At 43.9% G+C, this 24,675-nt stretch overlaps 1 protein-coding gene across 1 annotated transcript; it reads left to right on the top strand.

The window, feature by feature from the left end:
* Positions 1–247: 247 nt before the first annotated feature.
* Positions 248–22,912, top strand: Arp10 (Actin-related protein 10). Its single transcript, XM_077665304.1, has 13 exons — positions 248–458; positions 1,050–1,122; positions 2,491–2,570; positions 6,587–6,695; positions 7,049–7,158; positions 8,177–8,242; positions 9,417–9,496; positions 11,035–11,070; positions 11,999–12,087; positions 12,318–12,394; positions 17,164–17,245; positions 18,405–18,606; positions 19,671–22,912. The coding sequence occupies exons 1-13, from the start codon at positions 382–384 to the stop codon at positions 19,799–19,801; spliced, it is 1,212 nt and encodes a 403-aa protein (XP_077521430.1). The 5' UTR covers positions 248–381; the 3' UTR covers positions 19,802–22,912.
* The last annotated feature ends 1,763 nt before the right edge of the window (positions 22,913–24,675 follow it).

Genomic DNA, 24,675 nt, shown 5'->3' with positions numbered 1-24,675 from the left:
GCAGCCATGATCTGCTAAACAAAGGGTTCTGAGAACGTGTATGAAAATGACGGGCGAAAAAAACAATTCTCTAACAAATCCTGAGCATTTTATTTTAGCAGACGCCAAAATGGTTCTGCACAACGACGCTAAGAAAAAGCGTGGCGCTCGGACAACCTTACCATCATACTTCAGTTGTTTTACCGACTAGAGATAGAAATAGGAGTTCTAGAGGTGTTATCATATGTCTATTTGTATGTTTCCCCCACAGAAACATGTCAGCTGCCTTGTCGGCAGGTTTTCACTTTCGGGCGTGAATTGGTCGTGAGCGTTAGTGTTTCGCTTTGCGGTCATGTAACCTGCTGTTCGTAGCTTCCAGATTTAAGCGACTGCCGAGTGAAAATGCCAATCTACGAAGGAATAGGCATGGTGGCCGAGAAGAACTCGGTGGTGTTCGATTTTGGACGCGCCTACACCAAGTGAGTGACGATCGCTCAGAGATGGGCGTTCCAAACGCTACGCCGCGTACCCTGAAGAAATAGAAAGCGAAATAAAGAGATTGGCGCCGCTAGAAATTGTTGAACTAGCGTGGATCTTCGCTTGTAATTAAAGAGCGTGTGGTCCTGTGTGCCGATTGTCTTGAAAGCGTTCTGCTTGAAGTGAGCGTGGCGTGGGAACACCGGTGCTCTGAAATGTGCTCTTATCCGGCCCTGTTTGAACTGCTATGTGGTCTACCTTTTCATTTCGTTTGAATTGTTTTGGCCGTTCATTTCTTTCTGTCCAGAAAGCAACGCAAAATATTATTAATGAGTTAAGAAACGGAATGCGCACTGATTACGACTCCGGCTGACGTCTGTAGACGTATCTGTGTTTTGCCTTGCGTTTTTGTGTTTTCTGCTCATATGCGATCCAGTTTCAAGAGTAACATGGTCTGAGCGCTGCGTCAAAAAAGCAAAAGGCTCAATAATAGTGGCATGAGGACTTTGGTTATTTCACAGACAGGAAGCAGCATTGATGGTCGTAAATTATTGAAATCGTGCGATATTGATACTGCGCAACTCGTCACCCAGGTGTGGCTTTGCCCGCGAACAGAGCCCTAGGTGGATCATACCGAGCTGCGTTCCAGTGCCTCAAAGCAGCCAGGTGGGGACTTGTTTCTTAGTGTTGTGATTGTTCTAACTGCAGAGTGTTGTGATTAATTCACGTTTTGTTTCGTGCAAAACTGTCACTACTTGCTGCACTTGGTTAGAAGTAAGTGCATTTTCAAGAAAACAATAAAATTCATTGCATTCTGCCCATTGATGAGTGTGGTGCAATCCATAGTTTGAAACACAAGATCAGTCAGTCCTACCATAAAAAACACTGGGTGCGTGTAATCTCAAGTACATTGTGGTTGATGATGCACTAATGTAGTAAGTACACCTTCATTGCCGGCTGCTGTCACTGCATTAAGGGAAAGTTCGAAGTTTATTCATCCTTTCAATATAGAAGAAAGGAGGAAAAGCAAGAGCTAAAGGCGTAACCTGACACGGGCTCTTTGCTTCATCCAGTAGTCACAGCGAACAGGATGCATGTGTACACAAAGGTTGCAATAGCAAAGTGCATATGTAATAAATAGATATTTCTTCACACATCTTGCATTAAAATCAACATCACAGAAAAGCATAGATAGTGCTTAGAACAAAATTTCTGAATTATACAAATACCTTTAGGACATTAAACCCCCATAAACTAAACTGAATTATACCAATACAAAACAACATATAAATAAGCTGTAACATTGTGCCTTGTGAAACTGAAGCTTGGCTGCCATTTTCTTCATATCCTTCTTTAAATGGAGCCTTGTTGACCTGAAAATTTCTTATACAATATTTTAAGACAATTTTTTTTCCATCTTTTTTCTCTTTGGAATGGTGCTTGAGACATTGCTAAATAATTTCTAATCCAGTTTTTTCTCTCAGCTATTTTGGTTTCAACCACCGAACGGTGCCTGTGGTGTCACAGGTAAGTTGAGACAATATTGAGGTCACATGAGATGGGCAAAAACTGCTGTAAAATGGTCGCTTTATCAGTTTAATTCACTCCAACTCTTTTGAGAGCTTTCCTCAAGAACTGGAATGATGGCAAATGAAACGCTGCAGTTTTTGTATGCCTCACATGACCTCAACTCATCATAGCTGCTGTTCAGCTGTTGAAACCGAAACAACGTGTGAGAAAAAAAAAGTATAAATTATCTAACGGGCTCAGAGAGATTACAAAAGGTAACGCATGTTTGTTGATATCGTATACATCGCTCCAAAGAAAAAACACACAGCTAAAATTTAGTATTCTTACCCCTTTAAGATTCATGCAGACTTGTAATTTGCTCCTAGTACAATTGGAAGTGCCAAGTGTGAAATGTGTGGTCAGGGCGATGCTAACAATAAGTAGCATCTGTCAATGCTTTTGCTGCGGTTACGAAAGTTTACAGGAATAAAACAAGGCATGAAAGCATTTTAATGCCTTGCACAGGTGCAGCCCATCTGGAACTACTGGGGTCAGGAGGACCTCACTGCCATGCTCAAGGAGTTTCTGTACACACTGTACTTCAGGTAGGTTGCACTGAAGAAGACTTTTGAAATAACGGAAAAGCAAGACTGTTAAGTTCACACCTGAATGCCCTGTTTCATAATCTCGCACTATATGAGGCAAGACAAAGTATGTTATTTCAGAAAACCATACTCATAAGTGCAAGTTTGGAGAGAAAAGTTTTGTAACATACAGATGTGTCCAAAATATTATGGAGCATGCATCGACGTTTTAAATTGTTTCATGTGTTCCGTATAGAAGATATTATAATTTCTTTGGTTCATATGCAAGTACACCAGGGGCGTGTGCTAACAGATGTACAAAGCGTTTCCCAGTTTTTGTCAGGTACAGTGTGGGAAGAGTTTGATCTCCAAAGCGTGCTCCGTAATAATATGGCCGTGTGTGTACGTTTTGATGTTTAGAAATGACTTTAACGTGGAAAAATAGTGCATTGTGAAAGAACAGCACCAGGCACAAGTATAGAGAGTTACACAAAAAATACGAGACACACCCATGAGTGCTACTTATGTGTGGGTCATGTCACATATCTCGTTTGCGTCGTGTGTGCACACACAAGTGCCTTGCTTGTCTATTTCTGTCTGTCCATTGTCTCAGCATTTGTGTGTGCCTCATATCTCTTGTATCATTCGTTGACTTAGTGTCTTGAGATGTGTTTTCACAATACAGTAGCAACTAGCCCATCAGCTCGCTCATGAAGAAATGGACCTGTACCAATGTGCTTCCATCTGTCAGGGCACACATGCATCTTTGTAGCGGAGACCAGTTGGAGAGTAATGCTTATCGCAAACAGTTGTGAGTGTACGCACCTAGCTACTATCATCACGACTGTTTGCAAATAATCTGAGCAGCTCCTGAGTTTCAGGGAAGTGTTTGATTTGTGAGCCGTATTTGAGCTCAAGTTTGGCTTGGCACACTCGGAAGCAATACATTATTTAATGACATAGTGCAGTCATGAAGACTGCTTGGGAAAACACTTGATAAAAGTCTGTGAACAAGGCAGGCTGCCCACATAACTGGCGACTCCTTTTTTACAGCAGCTAGTTTTTGCGTTGTTGTGTTCTTATTGGTGAGAAAAGAAAAGAAGTAACATAGCATATTGGAGCTGCAGTGCAAGTTTTTCTTTTTTGAGCTTTGTTTTAAAAGAAGTGTAGTTTCTGAAAGCGTTGGGTGTTCTCATGCGATATACAGATGGGAAGAATATGTGGTTTGTAATCACTTTAATACATGATTGTTTTCATAAAGACCCTTTAGCTAAGAAAAACTGCTATCTCAGCTGAAATGGTTGCAGACCATACAGCAAGCTTCATTCATACATTTTTACCCTCCAATTTGGCAGCAGGTTGTCTCATTTATGCCTGATGGCTTGACTAAAAAATTTCTGACCGAGTGGTGGACAGCTCTCAGTATGTAAGTCATAATTCATGTGCTCGAGGAACCATTCTTTCTTTGTGAAAATATAATTTGGCATTATGGGTTAGACAAATTAACATGTCGAAAAATTAACAGTCAAAAAATTAACATGCAGAAAACCACAGTAATGATCAACAGTCTAGCAAGGGAACAGCAGTTCACAATTAGCAGCAAGGTGCTGGGAGTGGTAAAGGAATACGTCTACTTAGGGCAGGTAGTGACTGCTGATCCGGATCATGAGAGGGAAATAACTAGAAGGATAAGAATTGGGTGGAGCGCATATGGCAGGTTCTCTCAGATCATGAATGGTAGTTTACCAATAGCCTTCAAGAGAAAAGTGTACAACAGCTGTATCTTACTGGTACTCACCTACGGGGCAGAAACGTGGAGGCTAACGAAAAGGATTCAGCGTAATTTAAGGACAACGCAGCGAGCTATGGAAAGAAAAATGATAGGTGTAACATTAAGAGACCGGAAGCGGACATAGTGGGTGAGAGAACAAATGTGGGTTAATGACATCCTGGTCGAAATCAAGAGAAAGAAATGGGCCTGGGTAGGGCATGTAATGCGAAGGAAAGGTAATCGCTGGTCCTTAAGGGCAAGTGAGTGGATTCCAAGAGGGGGCGGCAGAAGGTTAGGTGGGCGGATGAGATTAAGAAGTTTGCAGGCGTAGGGTGGGTGCAGCTGGCAACGGACAGGGTTAATTGGAGAGACATGATGGAGGCCTTTGCCCTGCAATGGGTGTAGTCAGGCTGATGATGATTAAGAGCACCGTCAGTAAATTTGTACTCATCTTTCTTTGTGCATATAATACTTGTATAAAAGTTTGTCTAGAGATCGATTGTGAGCGGTAGGTGGCGACTATAGTCAGTTTTAGTTCATGCACCCTTTTTTCAGCCTAAATTTGAACCGATGATACATCAAATATGATCTGGTGCTTAGCTGTCAGTATATAGAAAGTCATTAATGCTGGAAGTTTCGTTCAGACTTGCCTATTTTATTTACCTTGTGAACTTGTAATAAACCATTGCAACTTGAAACACACCTGAGATGCAAGCACCTGCTTTCTGCATTTTTGTTCCAGGCCATTTTGTTGTGAGAGAAACAGCCAGTCTTGCATGTTGTGCTCATAGCTTGTTAGTGATTGACGCTCAATTCCTCTTCCTTTTGAGTTTTGGCCACAGCTGTGAACATAGAGACACCTTGCTGTCCATGAGCACGGTGTTGGAACAGTGCAAGGCATTGCAGCTACTAGGGCCTGTATTCTCAGAGTGTTCACCTAGTGGGTGTGTCCACTTCATTTTGTGTTGATTGACTGGAGTTTGAACAGTTGATGCGATGCCAGTAACATCAGTAACTGTTCTTCACAAGTGACCAGTGTAAGACTCATGCTCTAAATACTAACAATTTGCGTTGAGGCATTGAAAAGCAGAAACAATAAGTTATATTTGACTTAAAAGCATTGGGAACTTCCATGTTACCCGAGATGGCTGTACAATTCGCCGTTTTTTTAGAGCAAGAGAAAACGCCTGGTTTAAGCTGCGCTGATCTGTACAGGCCTACTTAGTGGGCACTTCCTGAATATATGCCCATGTGCTCCTAAGCTAGCCCTTGGCAGGAATGCCTATGTTGAGTGCTGCCTGGCTCTGAATTTCGCACAAGGGTGATAACATTTGGTGAAATCGAGAAAACATTCTACTCCCTCTCTGGGGAAATTAGAACCTGTTTGTTGAAACAGAAAATTTGCAAAATTACGTTTCGATGAAAGCAGGTTTGACGTTATAGCAACACATTGCATTCGTTGTTGCGTGCACAACTGGCATGATGGAACTGAGCAGATAACTGTTTTCGAACAATGCATCAACAGCAGACCACTTCAGTGCATGGTTGAAGCACGTTGACATTCGTTGCATCTACAGCTTGCCAGTTTGCTTCCTTGTTTCCTGTACAGGAAGGAAACTGAAGAGAGTGCCATTTTGTTTGTGAGATAACTGTTGTCCAGTTATCAGTGAACGCTGTATTATCTGGAATGGAACTTTGCTCTGCCTCTTGAAATTAGAAGCAATGCTTGCACCAGGGAGATAAGAGGAAAAGCCTGTCAGCCACTTCCTTGTTTTATGGACTGAAATCTAGGCATACCACGCATACGGGGGTAAGGAGACTTGTAGAGGTGCCAGATAAAGTGCCAGACTATATGGGACAGTAAAGTAGTTCCACCACACTGTTGCCTGAAAATTGAAGTGCAAAATGATGCCTTTCGGTAAGAGCCGAATCCTTCCAAAATTGTGAAAAAAAAAAATTGCGTCACTTACCTGCATATATGCAGTAATTTTTGTTGTTTGGGGAAAACTGTTGTCTTGTTATCATTAAATTGAGCTGTGGCCTTCCTCTCAAAATTTCAAGCAATGAATGTACATGAGCTAGTAGAGGAGAAGTGCTGACTAAGTGGTGGTTTTTATTTGCAGATATTTTCTGAGCATTTGTGCCACGCATGATAAAAAAAGCGTGACATCATCTCACAACTCATCGCAGATTGCTTCCGTGTATGTTCACCACTGCACTTCGTCTTGTACTTCACTGCTTTGTTTTTCCGCATTCTCTGCTTCAGGCACCTCTCGGTCAACCCCAAGGACCGTAGGGTCGTCGTCGTCGAGTCCGTGCTCTGTCCGACGCTGTTTCGCAACACGGTTGCCCAGGTGCTGTTTGAACACTTCGAGGTAGGCTTGCAGCACCATTACACGATCTGTATTTGCCAACACTGTTGTTTTGTGGCATGGAAATTCGTTCTATGAAGTGTTAGTATTCATGTGCTATGCTGGTATAATGCGGTCTTTCTAGCCTGTGTCATTACAGAACTTAGAACAGCTTTGCTTGTGCCTATAATCTTTATCGTGGTTCATAGACGTGCACAGGTTGGGGGTGGGGGCTTTATGGTAGTACCTGTTCATGTCTTATTAGCAGTATGGAAGAATATAGGGATATAGGACCAAATTCGGGCTCGCGCCTATGTTGTTGTTCTTGTGTTCCTCCTCTTTTTTTTTCCCCACAAATTTACAAAACAACACTGCAGGTTCCAGCTGTCGTGTTTGTGCCATCGCATCTCATGGCCATGTACACCCTTGGGATCAACTCGGCGCTTGTGCTGGACTGTGGCTACTATGAGACTATCTCACTGCCAATATCCTTTTCACTGAGCATACTATGAGGAGGAGCCAGTTGGTACAATGGGATTAAAACGTAAAGTTACAAGACTGTGTTCATCTTGTGCAGTTTTTCATGCTTTAAATGCTTCTCACTGGCCCTATCTTTTTTCTTCATGAAGAACAGTCTTCCTAATCATTGTAGTGAACATGAAGCTAACGCCAATGCTGAAGATCTATTGTTCACAACTGCAAGCAAGCACTTCAGTACTGTTTATTAAGGTGAAAGCCTTTCGTGGCTCATGAGTGGCGTGGACGTAAGGTATAGACAGAGGCTGTCCGCAAAAGTGTTCACGCAAACTGTCAATCATAAGAAAAGAATAAGAAAAGAAAATGGGGGGTCTAGGTGGGAATCAAACCCGGACAGCCAGCACGCGAAACAGGGAGGGACACTGCCACTCCGCCATGACACTTTGTCATTTGAAGCTGGATAAAGGCGCGTCTAGTGAATGCACAATTCTAAAATACTTATCTTTGAGATGTGTACTAAGGCCTACATAAGTAATTATGAGCATGTTAATTTCAGATGGCGTAATCATGTGAGTACCAAATTTCCTCCATGCTTGGCGTGCAGTCATAGCGCCATCATGTGGCATCTACTGAAACTGAACCCTTCTCCCTTCGCAATGTACGGAGCTGGCCCAGCAGGTGGCGGACCGCGCACAGCTTTTGCATTTCCTCATGTAACGAGACTTAAGTGCACGTCATAATTTTTTTTGGAGAGGTGGGGACTCGAGCTTTTCAAGTTGTACTATGTTCATTGTTTGAGAACAGCAGTGGTCACGTTTTCGCATGTGGTAGCTAGAGGTTCATGCCTTGCTTTTGCATATCTTGCCTTGTTTTACTTTTGTCATGCGCTTTGATGCGATGTAGTTCCTTGCTGTCAGTTATGAAGTGAGAGGTTTTTTTTATTTATTGGTAAATGTTCTGCCTTCAAAAAGTCCCGAGGGACGTTGACTTCTTCCTTAGCCTTTTTCCTTTTCCTGTTGAGTGCACATCTATGAGGGCGTCTGCATCCTCAGTGCTTGGCAGGCCATTCCACTTGGAGGACTGGCTATTCACAGGTGAGGTTGACTCACTCTGCTGCTTTAATTTAAATTCTCTTAATCACGAGTCTTGGAGAATGAATGTGTTGACATGTGTCATTTGGCTGTGATGCCTCCTGTTATGTAGCCATCTTGGTGGTTAGGTGGTGAACATGAGGTTGCGGGATCAAATCTCATGGTTACATTTCAGTGGAAGTGTAATGCGAAAACACTTGTTTAAAGCAAGCATCGAAACAAATCCAGGGTCTTCTGCAATGGTGTTCATGCTACAGTGCCCATGTTGTGGCTTTTGCGTGCAGAAATTCATTGACCTGTAATTTGAACCTAAAAATATTCTTTAAATGAGGATAATTGACTGCAAAATTTGCTGCAAATGGGAAGGTTGCTCACGGCTGGTCAACAAAAGCAAGAGTTTTTGCAGAAAGCTTTTACTTTTTGCCACCTGCTGGAGCAAACAAATGACAGCTAAAGCTGGACCCCAACTTCCCTTTCTAAATTGACACAAAATTTCACAGATGGTCGCACAGTGTCATCAGCAGTGCGAAACTGCTCACTCATTTGATTTCACATAAGGCTTTGCTTTTCTGACCTCTGAAAGTTGGTGTTATGTGTGTGTACTGTACTCTGCTACAACTTTTCTTGGCAGTGGAACCAAGGTTACAGAGCGGAAACAAGCCTGTTCTTCTTACAAAGTGAATATAGCCCCCAGATGCAGTTATAGTTTCTTCTTAAAACATAGTATACCGGTAACACTTATTACTTAAGGCATGTTTCTAACATACTGAATGTGAATTTTTAATGTCAGAGGGTTACGAAAAAAAAAAAAAAAGTTTCTTGGATTGCAACGAATTGTTTAGGTGCGCCCGGTTCCAGAAGGCTTCTGTAGATGGTGCTAGCTGGTTCAGCGACGGAGCGAGAAACCACACAGTGAGCAGCGCTCGAAGGGGTCATCTTGGGGCCGAACTGTTGCTGGGTGCCCAGAGATGCTTTGCCCCTGTACCGCTCTTTTCCAGAAAAGCTATCGCCATGTGTGGCTGTGCATTCCAAGTCTAGACAGGTGACATGATGTCGCCTTGTAAACGAGCAGGCATGCTTTTTTCCATCCCATCTCTTGTTATCTTTCCTGCTGTGTATTAACCTTGCTTGATCTCTATCTTCTTTCTTCTTTTTTCCATCCCTGCAATGTGTCCAGGAGAATTGAGTCCGAGCTGACACAACTGGCAACAGTGCGGGGATCCACGGATGGCGAATACCCGGTTTCAGATCTCACTGGTATGTAAGGCCACTTGGTGAACAGGTGACACCCCCTTGCACTGGTGGTTGCAATATTTCAGCCTTATTTATGCTGGACTGTGGTGGCTGCAATTGGTGAAGGCAGTTTTGAGACTAATGGGCTATAATTAGGAAATTTTTACAGTTGATGGCTGTATAGTATGAGACCTTTTTCACAGTGATATTAACATATAGCACTGATATGAACAGGATAGTAAGCAGTGGTGGAGGACTCCCATGTTCACTGTCTGGCCCCCTTTATGCAAAGCCCAAGCTTAGGTGGGTCAAGGGAATGTGTTAAGCACAAGCTACGTAGGCTGGCCTCTACTTGTTGAAGACAATGACAGCCGTTGGTACTGCAGTTGCTCAGCACCTGTTCAGTATAATGTTGGCTGATAAATGTCGTCTATGCTCATGACTCCTATTGTAGTGAAATAGCGGCATGGGCGAGGGCACTCTTACTTTTTTTTTTTTTGCTCTAGCATCCTAGCATAGTTATTTGTAGTAGAGGGTACGAGCTACACTAACAGCTGGTGACCTTCCTCGAAAGAAATGGCAGAACAATTTGTGTTCGTATCGCCGAAAAGGTTGATGCTTGTTTTCTGTTCCAGTGCCAGCAATGGTCTTAACAAAAAGTTCAAGGGCTTGCGACCGACTCTTTTTGTTGACCTGCCAGGGGCTACACTGCCAACCCCCCCCCCCCCCCCCCCTCTCCCTGCACTTCATTTGTGCATTGTGCGGCCGAACATGTGGGCCTTTTCATTCGCTTTTTTTTTTAATGATTTGGAGGTGCAGGACTGTACAGAAAGGGCTTTAGCGGTATCATAGTACTTTTCTTTTGTTTGAGGTGGTGATTGTCTTTTTTTGGTGTGGGAAAACTTGCTTAACCTGCAGCTGTAGACCTGGTACCCACCTTGCAATTTTTTGTCTGAGTGCACTTACGGGAAGTATACTGCCAGCCTTTCAGTGAGAAATTCCGAAGCCAAGGATAGGTTTTGTAATGTAATCCCTGGAGTTTTGGCAGGTTAAGCTTGTCCTTTGGTCTGTAGCTTTGTTTCAGGTAGGGAGGTATGAGGTAGCATCCAAGGACCTGAAGCCCACATGTTGTCTTGAAGAGGGCTGGAAAAAAAAACTGGTTTAGGGGGTGAGGGAGTAGTGGTTATAGCTGTTGAGAAAAAGATGGCTAAGCAGAGACCAATGTTTGCACAAGGATCATGTCATGCATAGTGTGATAGGCAATGGAATCTCATTAAATGGGCCCCACTTAATTTGAACTTGTGGTTTATTTGAACCAACACTTTGATCTCGTCAGCATCACACTTATTAAAGAATCTTAAAGAATACTGAAGGAAGAAGAAGCCACAGATAATATAGACAAATTTTAGATTCCCTTTGAGTTCAAATTACTGAGATTCGACTGTAGTATGTGATGCTAGGGTTCTCATACAATGTTCTGAACATAAAGAACTGGAAATGAAAGCATTTCGAGTGTTTTAATTTTTGCATGCAGGTAATTCATTTTTTTTTATTTTACTCAGATCCCATCAGAGAATCTGTTCTGGAAGATATAAAAGGTGAGGATACTTTGGCTTACTATTTTACGGCATGCACCCGATGTGTGTAAATGCTTATGTGATGATCGGGGATTGTTGGACAAAGTTAATTCCCTTTTCTTGTATGGCTGTCCTGCATATGCACGGCTGTCCTGTTCTGCCCTCTCCCTCAGTTTGCTGTTTGAAAACAAACCACCAGGTTCCAGCGTGCATGCACAGCCCATGCTGGTGACGGGTGCAAGCGACAGGTGGTGGCAGCTGTCAATCATGCACCTTGCGGATTGAGTCTGCATTGCCCCTGAGTGTTTGTTTTCAGCCAGTTTTGTATGTTGCAGATTAATTTACGTGCTCTCCAGAGGGCACCACATCCTGTGAAAGGGCAGATTTAAAGCCAAACTGCTGTGGTTTCTGATGGCAGATAAGGTAGTGCTAATGAAAATTGCTCATGATGCGATATGAAATACTATGTGTTGTGAGTTCAAGTAACAGTTGAAAGGGAAGTATTTCCTTAGATTAGGGTCCTTAACCATTGGAAAATGAGCATCAAGTGTTGGGAAAGAAACCAGGGAAGAGTAGACTGAAAACTATCTTGTGCTTCAATCTTATACTGTCAAGCAAGAGTGAAACATGATTGAATAAAAAGAAACATCAGCATTCTGCATTTGTATTTGCTTGAGATCAAGGCTTTATATCATTATGCACCCAGTTGTTTAATATGCATTAGGTGTGAGTGTTCACATTGAGACATTAACTGCACCGATTGTCCATATGAGCAAGATACATACAGAACTGCCAACTAACATTTTTACTGGTTCGTGTGTATAGACTGTCTGCATTTCAATTTGGCTTGATGATGTAGCTTTACTTGTGTACTGAAAAAAGAAAAAAGAAAGGAGAGACAATAGGAATTTTGTTCCTTAATCTCGATTTTCTTCATTTGTTCTTGTAGTCCGCACGTGTTTCGTGACATCCCACGAACGAGCACAGAAGCTCCAAGTCTGGGGATTTGCACGGGCAAACAATGCCAACGTCATTCCGGTGAGTGACACCATTCTCGGACTTTTTTTTTTATCATTGACTTTGATTCTTGTGTGTGTTAGTTTCGTTTGGCGAGAGAGAAAAAAGTAGTGGTTATTCGTGCCTCTCCGTTGGTGCAGTTCAAACTCTGGAATTATCTCGCCAGGCTTTTGCACTTGAACCTTTGAGAGTACAAAAACAACCTGTCTCGCATTGAGACAGCACTAGGTAACAATCTTTTCTCTCCTTAGGACCCTCCCCCACCACCCCCAGAAGTAAAGTATCCATTGGACGGAGATAAAATCCTAACCATTCCTGGGACATTGAGGTGAGGAAAATTCCCACTTGCGGCACTTGTCGCCCCACCTGCACTTGGTCTATCCACTTTTGGCCTACCCACTTTTGGCCTCAGCTGCAATCACTTGTCTTGCTATACAGTGCCACGTACATCATGATCATTTAGCATTTCAAGTGTCACTGTGTTCACTTTTTTAACATTCTGTGAGATTCTGTGTGCGTTGTAATGCGTATAGCATCTCTGCATACGATTGCAGTGCCCACTGAGCAAACTGGGCTCTACGCTCAATGGTGCATACAGGTGGGGTCCGGTCACGAGCTGTAACCATATATGTCAGCCATCATTTTATGACCGTCAGTGATGCTCCCCGTGCACACCCGGCGACCAGTTTTCTTGGCAAGGAAAGAAAGGCTACAGGGGCGGAGCATTCGTAACTGTGTGATTGTAATTGCATGATTGTACCATATAGTTTGGCCGCACGATGGTGCGCCTGGCCACCTGGCTTATTGCTCTCTGTCGCTGATGTAGCTGGTGCCATCTATTGAGGCTTCTCGTAACAAGACATGCCTAGCAGATTTTTTATAATAAAGAAAACTTTTTTTCTCGATTTTCTAATGTTGAAAGTTGCTGGTTTTGTGCCTTAAATAACAAATGTTGACAATATACTATGTTTCAAGGGGGAAGAGAGCAACTGCAACTGGGGGAAAATAACTGCAACATGGCATTAAGGCTAGCAAATAGGGGAGATTGAAACCCCGGTTAAAATCTCCCTAACTGCTAATGCTTAGCGTTTGTTTGGAACAGAAAATTTGTTTTTGTTGCCAGTCGTATTTCATATCCTGAGTGGTGAAAATCTACCCCAGGGCTCGGGAAGCATACCCTGTCCCTAAAAGGGAGAGAGCAAGGTGACAGCTTACTCCCTTTTTACCCTTATATCGTCTAATTCGTGTTTAGAGCATATGAATGAAAATTTAAGCTGCGGGTTTTGTTTTACACAATTTTTCATTTTAATTTCCTCTCTTTACAAGCCCATCTTTCCATCCGCTAACTATCTGTCTCAAGCGCAACAGCATGATCCAGCTAAAATTTATCATCTTAAAGGGGTGGAGACACCAAATTTTTGGTTGGCGTGTTCTTTGTTTCAAACATTGCATATTGCCCTAGGACGTGTGATACATGCTGCGCAATTCATATAAGTGGTAAATAATTTTTTATTCCATTATTTATACTGACCGATTTCGGTTTCTGAGCGCCGGGGTGTGCTGCGACGTCACGATCAGGGAAGAGCAGCAACCCTGGTCTCATGGGCCCCAGAAGTTGTGACGCACGTATTGCTGTGTCGTCTGCTCTCGTACACATGCTGTGCATAGCAGCGCCTTTCGAAATCATGCACCTGAAGACTTGGTAAGTCTTGCGATATGCTGAGAAAAGCCAAGCAAGCAAGGAACTTCACTGAGTCCTGAAACCAAGCGGCTTGCTTCCGCCGATCTCAGTATTCCGCTTTGCCACGCCGACGCCGATGCTCGGCGGACGGCCGTGTTGGTGGCCCGTAGCTGACCCTGGTCACATTGCAGCGACACGATGCCTCAGTTTTCTTACCGGGACACGATGCCTCAGTTTTCTTACCGGCCACCACCCGTCTATGTCGTCACTTCGCGCCGCCTGCGCAGCCGCGCTGCGAGACTGCATGCTCAGGGTCCCGTGGCTGCTGATTATGATATCTGCTGCTTGTTTAGCAGACAGTTCACGTATTCGCTAACTGAATGCCTCCAGACAATTAATTGTACAGGGCTCAGAATTAACCGCACGGGTATGTAACTCCTCCAGGAATGCGCCCATGATAACGGCTACTTTTGTTTGCATATCTGCATATGTATACAAGCAGCAATTGCACGTTAGTTCGGCATGAATCGCAAGCTGCGTTCCACTTAGGTTAAGCAAGCTCATCTGTTTTGCGCCGGTTGCGGGTTTACTTGTTTGCCCAGTGCAATAACTTTGCAAGAATCACCGAAGAATGCGAGCGTCAGCCTGGGGAATGTTTCATAGCCAGGTTGTTGACAATGCATAGGACCGCCGTTTCTGACGTGTTGTAACAGCTTTTTTGCTTTTTCCGGTGTGTCCAGTACTTGAATTTAAATTGGTTTATCTAGAGGTATGTTCGGCACCCATTTCAGATAAACAAAATGGCTTAATTTGTTGCCCTCAAGCGACGCCGACAACTGTAGCTGCCGCCACGGGCGCCATTGACCAACAGACTGGGTCACACCGCCTAGCAACAGCGCTTCCCACTTGATGTATTTGCGTCCTAAGATGTAAACAATCCTCGATTTCAGGTCACTGCTATCAAAAATACGCTCGATGATCATATGTATCTGCTAAAACTTGTGAACTTGCTCTCCACGATCGCCGACATTGCACACACGAACCCGGCGGACTTGCTAGGCCTATTCGTATTGCAGGTGAGCCGAAGGGTGAACATATGAAACGTAGTCGCTCGTTTCGCTTATTCGTATTGCGAAGAACTTACAGACAAGAGAGTCATCGTCTCATCGACGTGAAGGTTTCGCTCGGCCGCCGATGTGAGGCGCCGGCTGGTGCGTCAGCGATGGCATATATACCGATCTGCACACCGACTGCCGAGTGACGAAGCAGCGCCTCGCCGATGTCACGCATCGCCGTTCATAGTACGTCACGTTACTGTGTTGTGGTGTCACTGCTATTCACTGATATCGTTCCCAAGGCTCTACGACACTGCCTATAGCGCTAGCGATGGGCCTTGATCGTGGGAAAGAACACTTAGGGACTCTTTCGAGCTCCATTAAAATATATTTTAAGCACTTGTTGCGTCCAATACTTCACCGTGGTTGACCTTACATACAGAGGAAGCCCATAACAAGCTTACTGTGGCCTGAAAATTTGATGTCCCAACCCTTTTAACATCATCGGAAGTCAACTAAACAAAACCACGACCTTGGAAACTGCATTTTGCCCACTGGGCACTGTTCCCAAAAATGGCCAGGCTAGATAAAATAGTGTGTGTGCTTCAGCAAAGGCCTTTTGCTCTCTACGTCAGCTTCAGTCACTGCTTGAAGGGTACAGTATATTGAAATGGTGTAGAAGTCCGCTATTACGCTCCCGGCTGCAATGTTTTCTAGTCATGGTCTTGCCCTAGCTTCCATTGAAGCTCGTGCAAATCAGACTCAGCTGTTGTGTCGTGAAGGTGGCATCATTCCCATGTGGTACATTGTGATTATTGCCTCACAGTAGGGCTGCCATGTGCTGCCATTTTGACAGCCTTAGCTTAGCGCACAGGGTGGCGATGGCACGACGGCCAAAGCAGGACTTCTCTCTATCAACACCTGACCTCCACCATGTTCGGCGGCGTCCATTGCACTGTACCAAAGCCGATACTATGCATGCTAAAAATACTATAGACACCTAACTTTGCTGGGCATTTTCTTCGGTCAAACGATGCATGAGACATCACAATACATGTATTACTTTGTGGTATTTGCTTACAACCGCTAAATAATTTGTAATTGAATTTCTTCTCTGATGCTGTTTCGGTTTAGGCTTCATCGACCGAATGACGACTGTGACGTCAAGTTGATGTTTTGGGCATGTGATCCGCTAGAAAAACTGTAATGTAATTGCTGATATGCAGTTTAAATTCACTACGACATTTAATCTAGCCTCTTCCAAGACCTGGAATGACAAAAATGACCTGTCAGCAATTATGTAGCCAGTTTTTTATGCCTCATGTGACCTAATCACCAACTACACTTCACATTCATCGTTCGACTGATGAAACCGAAACCAAAACAGCATCAAGAAGAACCAGTTGTAAATTATTTAGCGGTCATACATGAATGTCACAGAGTGCTCCATGTATACAAATGTATATTGCATCGTTGGAAAGAAGAAAATGCGCAAGCGAAAATTTGGTGTCTAGAGTCCTTTAAGGGTGGCGTGAATTAAGTTCCATCATCTCTACAACACAAGCAAAAACGACTGAGGGTGTGAAAACGACCGAAGGTGTGAAAATGAAACTATGCCGCAGCAGACAGTGCATGTGCAGTGATGTGTGGAATGCAGCTGTATGGGTCAGCTCTAAGGCTTTTGTTTCTGTCATCTGCTTTTTCCTTTTCGCCTTCAGCTGAAAAGATGCAGTTTCTAGGTAATAATAGACAACGATCAGGGAGTATCAAAAGCGCCCGCGCAAAGGTAGCATAAAATTAAGCGCACGCGTGCTGCCTTCACCTGCTTCATGCGCTGCTGCCTCCTTTCCACCGACAACTGCTCAGGCAGCTGGGGATAGCCATCGCAGTGCACTTTGAACCATCTGCACGTGCAGGACCATCGCGAGAGCCACGAAGCTTTGAAAATCAATGAGAAGCATGTTGCACTTACAAGAAGTAATAAAAGAAAAGCAGCTGACAGCAATGCATACAGTTAAAGTTTTTTTCACGCGTTGTGTTCGGCTACTGTCTTTCCCAGCTGGTGCTTTTTTTTTTCTGGCAGCCCCTTAAAAAAAGGAAGCAGCCAGGTTCTACAGTACGAACACCTGTTGCTTCTGCGTGCTCCTATTTGGTTTTCCTCCCCCCCCCCCCCCCCCCCCCCCCCCTTTCGCTCCCCAAAGCTCAAGGGTTCATGAATTTGGTAGAAATGGGGTGTCCAGATTCGCTTCCAAATTTTCAGTTTAGTTCCCCCGTGTAGCATGCGACGTATTGCGGAGTTAAGACAAGATGGCAGTAAGGCTTACCAAAAGTGATCACGCTTGCAATGGCTATTCTGTGCAGAGAGTATGCAGCGGAGGCCCTTTTTGAGCTGGACGGTGACATGAAGTCTATAGTGACGTTGCTTCTAGACTCCATTCTCAAGGTAAGTGATGGACTATGCTCTGGGTGCTGGGAACGCTGTTGCAGTGCATGACCTAGGTAGATGTAATATTCATGTGGGGATTGAACCAGCTGTGTGCGGTATGATTAGTTTGGGAACTAACAGCTTTAGTGGGCCTTCAGGAAAGTAACATCTTAACTAGTGGGGTTAAGTCAATAACTAGCTTTTTTTTTTTTCTTGTCATTGACACCAACATAAAGGAGCATTCTCATGTATGCAATAGCATTTAGATTGTTGTCTTGCAGAAACCACCTGGTTTCTCCGTAATGAAATTTCCTGGTTGGTTGAGAGGAGGTTTGTGACATCATCAGCACTGCCAAATTTGAAAAATCTGAGGACTAGAATGTTCCAGTGTTTTCCATTGGACTATCATGGTATTATATTATCCCAACCCACTCTTACGCCTTTATCCACCCACTCTTCCACCTTAATCCACCCACTGTTTCCCACTAATCCACCTATTTATCCCCACTAATCCGTCTTAATTCATTTTCTGGGGTTGGCCTACTTCCAAAATTTGGGTCCTTTGGAATAGTTACAGGTCGGCAACTTTTAAAAGCTGCCACACTTTCTTCTTTAAGAATGTCATTAAGAAGTTCTCAAGTTTTTGGTAATGCCTTAGCTCTGAACCTCGGAATTCACATGTGATCTACTGTGCGAGCTCTTTCTTGGGGGTGGGGGGGGAGTGTTTATCAGGGATTTTTTTGCTTGTATAAATGTTTGTATTGCTTTATTTCTTTTTTGCCTCTAAAGAGGGAAAATGGTCTGGCAGTTGTGATCTGCATCTAGTTATGATGCCTTGCTCCAGCTAGGGGAGCATTGTATATTTCACATCATTTCCACTGGTGATGTATGTGTTCTCGCAAAAGTTATGCATCTGGTGTTTTTGCTTGCATGCTCCAACTCTGTAGTGAGTGTCAGAAAGATTCTTTGTTTCATATATGCTGAGAAGGGTTTCAGGGATGGAAGTTTCTGATTGAGCAGTTTTTAGTAAAGGAGGTTGCTTCCTAATGTTTAAGGTGTCAGCTGCAGCAAAATGATGTTTTCATGTTTTCCATGAGAGAAACCTCGGATGTGAACTGATACTGGGAAAAGCAGCATACGCAATGTTGCCACTCCTCTTACCTGGTCTCCCTTACAGGCTCCCATGGACTCGCGGAAGGTCCTGGCCCAGAACATTGTAGTGATGGGCGGCAGCTCCATGATGCCGGGCTTCAAGCACCGGCTACAGGAGGAACTCAAGAGCCTGGTAAAGGACCCCGTGTATGCTCGCAAGATGAACATGAACACCTTTAAGTTCCACAGTCCACCCTGCAAAGAGAACTACACTGCCTGGCTTGGAGGTGAGTTGAATGGGAGTGCTCCTTAGGATTAGGGAGAGGAAGGATTAAGGGTGCCGCACTGCAGAGGCTTCAAGCAAGGGTGTCCCACAGCGAGGCTGAGGCCTTTTATGCATGTCACATGGTCCTCAAAAGAGTGAATGCAGACAGGGCAGTGATGGGTGTGCACTTGGGGTGATAGTGCAACCACACTAGGTGTGGAATGCTCTGCGTGATACTCTGTAGGTACTTGTAACACCGCACGAGGAGCAGCGACTTTTCAAAACTTTGCACTTTTGCACCAACAGCTGTATATGGCACAATTTAAGATATTGCATTGACGGCTGCTTTGCTAGTGTTGATGTCCGCATGCACATAGTTCAAATTAAGTAGAAAAAAATCAGTCAGATTTTTTTAACAGAGATTTACAGGAGTACTGTTAATTATGTCCTCGCATAGTTTTTTTCATTGAGAAATTGCAAAGGGAAATGCAGTCAAACTGTGTTACAACGAACGTCACTAAAGCGAAGTTTCTACCACAACGAAATATTTCCGATTCCCCGTTTGCAAACCATACAAGGAAGTGATTTCCCTCACAACGAACAACTTTCAGAGCATGTGGAAAAAAATTTAGTTCCGATACCAACTGCAGTGGGTGTGTACACAATGGGAATACGTTCACTGTCTGATATTTCTGGAGTACTAAGAAAACCGTGCCACGGTGCTGATGTCGAAACAGCGTAAGACCAAAGCTGGTAGTTTTGGAAAATAAACGCTCTCCATTAACTCTCCAGTCCAACCTGTCAATGTTCTGGCCAGATTTCACGGCAACGAAGCTTCTGCTTCAGCAAAATTTTTCGCAAGTCCTGTGCATTTCGGTGTAGTAAGATTTGACTTGTAGTGAGTAGTTGTGATGGCAGTGTGGCTAATTGGCTGTCATATTGTTTTGCTGCAATTTGTTTTTTATAGACACCTTTGCGATAAGATAACATGCTCAGTTTAGTTCAAAGCAACTGTGGCTATTTTTCAGAGGCTGCACATATTTGTATGCCTTGCCAAAGTCAGTGACACATTGCGCGTCTTTGCAGCCTCCATCTATGGCTCGACCGACGCGGTGAGCACGCACTGCATCACGAAAGACCAGTTCATCGCCAACAACCGGCACATTCCAGATTGGTCGGACCAGGCGTGGCAAGCCTTGTCGAGCAAGACGCCATGAGCAACATTTAGTCACTCAGGGCCAAAGACTTCCTTGTTCCTTCATTTTTTCGTATTCTTTGCCAGCCGTGTGCCTTTTTTGTCATCAGATTTTGTTGGAAACATGCCAAATGATGTAACATGTAGGAACTGTGTTCCACGAGGCGATGTCCTTCAGACTTGTGTGCGCAATGTAATGTTTGACGTCTTCTGTGACTCATCATACAGCCTAAGATTGGCTTGCTGCAGGTAAAGTGTTGTGCCTCTTGTACTCTTAAAGAAATTCGTGTTTTTCTCCATTTCAGTGGGGTGTTTATTCATTCATATGCGGCGCTGTTTTCCTGATTGGTTATAAATGTGCTCTTGGCGGGAAATTGCTTTAAAATATGGCAGCTGCCAAATGAGAAAATTTCCTTACTTTTTACCTGGCTTGTGCGATCAAAGTTTGAAATTTCAAGGTGCATTCACAATGCCGATTGCGTCTTTCAGGTCTGGGCCATAAATGTTCAATTTGTGGTTCTTAAATCCACATTAATAATTATGGCCAAAGCATGTGAATAAAGGCTGGTAGAAATTGCAGCTTTTTGTGAATGTTTCCTGGGTCTTTTTTCTTTTGTCTAAACAATGCAAAAACTTCCATATGCTCACTCGTATATCTAAATACTGTCACAACCTGTGAAAGCCATTTTTCGATGTATTTCTTAGCGACTAGGAAGAAATTTTGGAAGAAGGGTGGTCGCAAACCTTTCAAAATGTTTAAATAGGCCTAAGCCTTTTAATTTTTGCATCTCATTGATTTGGTGTAAGTGGCAGCTCCCATGAAAAGGTATCCTGGCTGCCTGCATGATTTTTTTATCCATGAGTGTTTATTGTCATTCATTTAAAGCATCAGCATCCTTTTGTTCATCTACGCTAGCTCTTTTTAACTGTTGTGAAGTTGAAAGGCTGCTTTGTATCCTGTGGTAAAAATGCTTGTAAGGGTGCATGGACTTCAGTGATGCTTCTGTCTTTGAGAAAAGTTTTCAGCTCATTAAGATTTCTTTTTACTACCAGTCAGGTGTACAGAGTACATTGCCTCCTGTTCTTTTTATGTATTCATGAATTTGCACTGCCTGTTCAAAGCCACTGTTAATTATGCTGCTAAAAAATTTGAATCACTTCTTGACATTTTTTTTGGGGGGAGGGGGGGGGGGGGAAGCACCGTATAAACATGATGGAAATCATATCTATATTCTTTTGTAATTATAATATGTGTAATTTGCACACAGTTTTCTCTGCTCTACACTTCACAGGTGTGACAATGTATGTGTGTATATGTTTAGGTGGGCAAAAAAGAAATGAAAAATGGAAAGAAAGGTTTCACAGTGGCTGTATAGTTTTGTTAAGCGTGCAGCTAGAGTACGGACAGGTGTAAATGGATCATGCTCAGCTAATCCAATGCTATTCATAAGTGGGTTATCAGAAATCACCATATTTACACAAATGTATATTGCAACTGTGATTATAGTGTGAAAGTTGCTTTTCGTTAATATGAGTGGAATGTGGCCAACTTATTCTATTTACATTCTCTACACCATACATAATGGAGTATTCTCACCATTGGTGCTGTGGTTTTGTATCAACATGCACAGCTATTTTCGTTCCCATTTTTGGCTTTGCACTTTTCTGAATCGAATACAAAATGATGAGGTGCTGTGGATTGACAGTGCCTGATTCTGTGCAGGACTTGGGTGAAAGCTAATTGTGATATCAGGTTCTTCTGCCTCAACATAACGCTTTCTTGCACCACGAGAGTTCGGGTCATCTGCAGAAATTTCTAACAAAAAAAAAAGTTTCGCTTGTCGCTGGTAATCAACACATGCGAACATGAGGAACATAAGAAAAAAAAGTTAATTTTTGCAGATGCTTGTGGAGATAGCATTGCTGTGGACAAACAGCCTCGCTTGTCAATGGCACACAGCTCAGTGCAGCCTCTCTTTGTTGCACATTACATTCAGGGCTTTCCTTCACACCTGAATGCCTCCATTGCGGTGAATATACTCTTGTGGGCGTCTGCGTACACACAACCTGGTCTGCAGTCGTTAGGTTTCGATACCTCTTTCCATCTGCCCAGCATTGGTTGCTTTTCCTTCTGTTTACTGTGTAGTGTCGGTGCAGGTTAAAGAACCCCAGGTGGTCGAGTTTTTCGGAGCCCTTCACTGCGGTGTCCCTCGTAGCCTGAGTCGCTTTGGGACGTTAAACCCCCACAAATGTTATATCTTCTATTATTTTTTTAAGTCCCCCGACTGTCACTCGTGCAGTATATGGTCACGTGATTGGGAGAACTGACAAGGTACTACACTTTATACTAGGCCACGACCTAATGCTTACTTGAATGGAGGTTCTTGCAGCTTTCTCCAATGACTGGGCCAACCAGTGCTCAGTCTTTGATGTATGTCTAGAATTGACTGACCAAAACACTGATGGCTACTGCGAAAGAGAAACATTTTTTCACATTTTATTAGGTGCCTGTTAAGTTTAGAAGACCAAACTCAAACTGCCCTGCTCATATGGTCTTGAAGAGGGAGCATGATATGCAGCATTAATTTTTTTAAGCAGACACAGTATGAAAGAAGGAAAGAACGTAGTATAGAACAAACTACCCCGTCTTCTTCTTTTTTTTCTCTGTTTGATGCTTACTTATGAAAAATGTTCCTCTTATGTTCCTATTAGAGTGTAAACAATCTGTTGGCAGCAAATGTGCCGCACGATAGGTTCCTTGCGACATGGTGCCATAAACAGGAACCATATTGGCGCATAATTCATAGCTTCTATGCAACTGCTTCAGATGTACGGAATGGACGAACAACTTGTAGATTGACATTGGCCCTGAGGTTCACCACAGTGGAAGCCTTAGCACCAGCACATCTGCGGAGGGTAATGTCTAGCACTACACTTGTGCACTGTTGATGCATTTTTTCCTTCAGGTAAAACTGCTCTTGCGTGCCGTCCAACAGCTGCTGGTTTTCTGTTATTTTCAAATGGTTTTGACCGACAAAGTGTTTTCTGACTTGAGCATCCATGGCGAGGATCTCATGTTAGATGTGAGCTCTTCAAATGCCTGCCAGGTAATAAAATAATTTACGAAAAACTGTGCATGCCTTTGTTGTTTCTTGGGTCAGCTTGTTGCTTTCTTATTATGTAATCCATATGTATACAAATCAAATTTTTCTGGATACTTTGCCATGTCACAGCATGTAACACAGTGATTACCCTTTGTAGCACCAGATGTGCATTTGAGAGGACTGTGCTTGCGGGAAACTGCTGCAACTTTGTTTTACAGGGATTGAACGAGGCCTATCTTGTATGTTGAAATTAGAGCCACATGGAAATCTTTGTTAGTTCCCACTGGTATAGCCCAGATGGCTTAAAGTGAAAAAAAAAAATGGCTGTGGCTCAACTCAACCAGGTCATACGAAGTGAAGGCAACCAAACCAGTGGCCGATGTTGGCGCAGAGACATTGGCAGCATCCGCTGCCCTTTTCCGCTTGAGGTTCTCTTGTTGCCTGTGCCGCTGGTTCTTCAGATGTACCCGCCGATCTTCAACAGTTTCATTAACTCGACGAGCACGCTTTCACGACTTAGCTCTAGCCAACGCGGCCTCGGAACAGATCTGTCGTAGGGATTGCTAGAAGCAGCCGGGCGACTCCAATGCTCAGTTGAGAACTCGTCCTGATACCTAGGTCTGGTTTCATATGTCTGTGGTGTCTAGGCGTCGAGCGCTGGCCTTTATTCAGCAAGAGAAAATCGCCTGGTTGGTCACGTGACACAACTGGCCAGAGCGAGCGGTCGGAGCGGCGCTCCGCGCAGCGGCGGAACGAGCGGTAGCAGCTGCGACAAGTCACGTGGTATGTCGTCACAGCCACACCTGTGGCGAGCCTCCAATTAGTCAAATCCAAGCGTCGTGTGACCAGCCTTGCATGCGATAAGTGGAGCTTTTCGCTACAAAAATTCCATCATAACCACCTCACGGCTGCATCCGGCCACATGGAATATAGAGAGAAAGTTTCGCACCTTCAGCCTCCTCCACCGCCGCATCGGCGGGGGCAATTGCGGCTATTGAGCCGGAGTTCCCGGGTTCGAACCCGAACATAGTAATAGAAGACCAATTTTAATTTTCAAAATTGAAACGGTTTTTGAGGAAAGGAAATGGCGTAGTATCTGTCTCATACATCTGCGGACATCTAAACGCAAAAAGGTCAATTTTAATTTTCAAAATTGAAACGGTTTTTAAGGAAAGGAAATGGTGCAGTATCTGTCTCGCATCTCGGTGGACACCGGAAACTCGCCTTAGGGAAGGGATAAAGGAGGGAATGCAAAGAGAGATGCACGGCGGGTCCTGCCGCGGTGGCTCAGTGGTTAGGACATTCAGCTACTGATTCGGAGTACCCGGGTGCGAACTCGACCGCGGCGGCCGCGTTTCGATGGAGGCGAAACGCAAAGGTGCCCGTGTGCTGTGCGATGTCAGTGCACGTTGAAGATCCCCAGGTGGTCGAAATTATTCCGGAGCCCTCCACTGCGGCCACCTCTTTCTTTCATTCCCTCCTTTATTCCTTCCCTTACGGCGCGGTTCAGGTATCAGCCGATATGTAAAGCAGATGAGCCCTTTCCCCCAAAACTAATTTTCATTTCTTTTTTTTTTTTCAAATAATGTCGAGGAGAGGCAGAGACTTGTTCAGAATATTTAGCTCCGCTTTCTAGGCGTAGAAACCGATGTAGAAATTGGTTTTTGAAGCAAATGACGCAGTAGCTGTCTCGCATATCTCGGTGGACACCCGAACCGCGCCATAAGGGAAGGGAGGAAGGTGGGAGTGAGAGAACTTAAGAGACAGAGAGAGGTGCCGTAGTGGAGGCCTC

The sequence above is a fragment of the Amblyomma americanum genome, chromosome 5 (genome assembly GCF_052857255.1).
Source record: "Amblyomma americanum isolate KBUSLIRL-KWMA chromosome 5, ASM5285725v1, whole genome shotgun sequence".
Lineage (NCBI taxonomy): Eukaryota > Metazoa > Arthropoda > Arachnida > Ixodida > Ixodidae > Amblyomma > Amblyomma americanum.
Note: the sequence above shows the minus strand (reverse complement) of the source record. Positions and strands in the feature narration are given on the sequence as shown.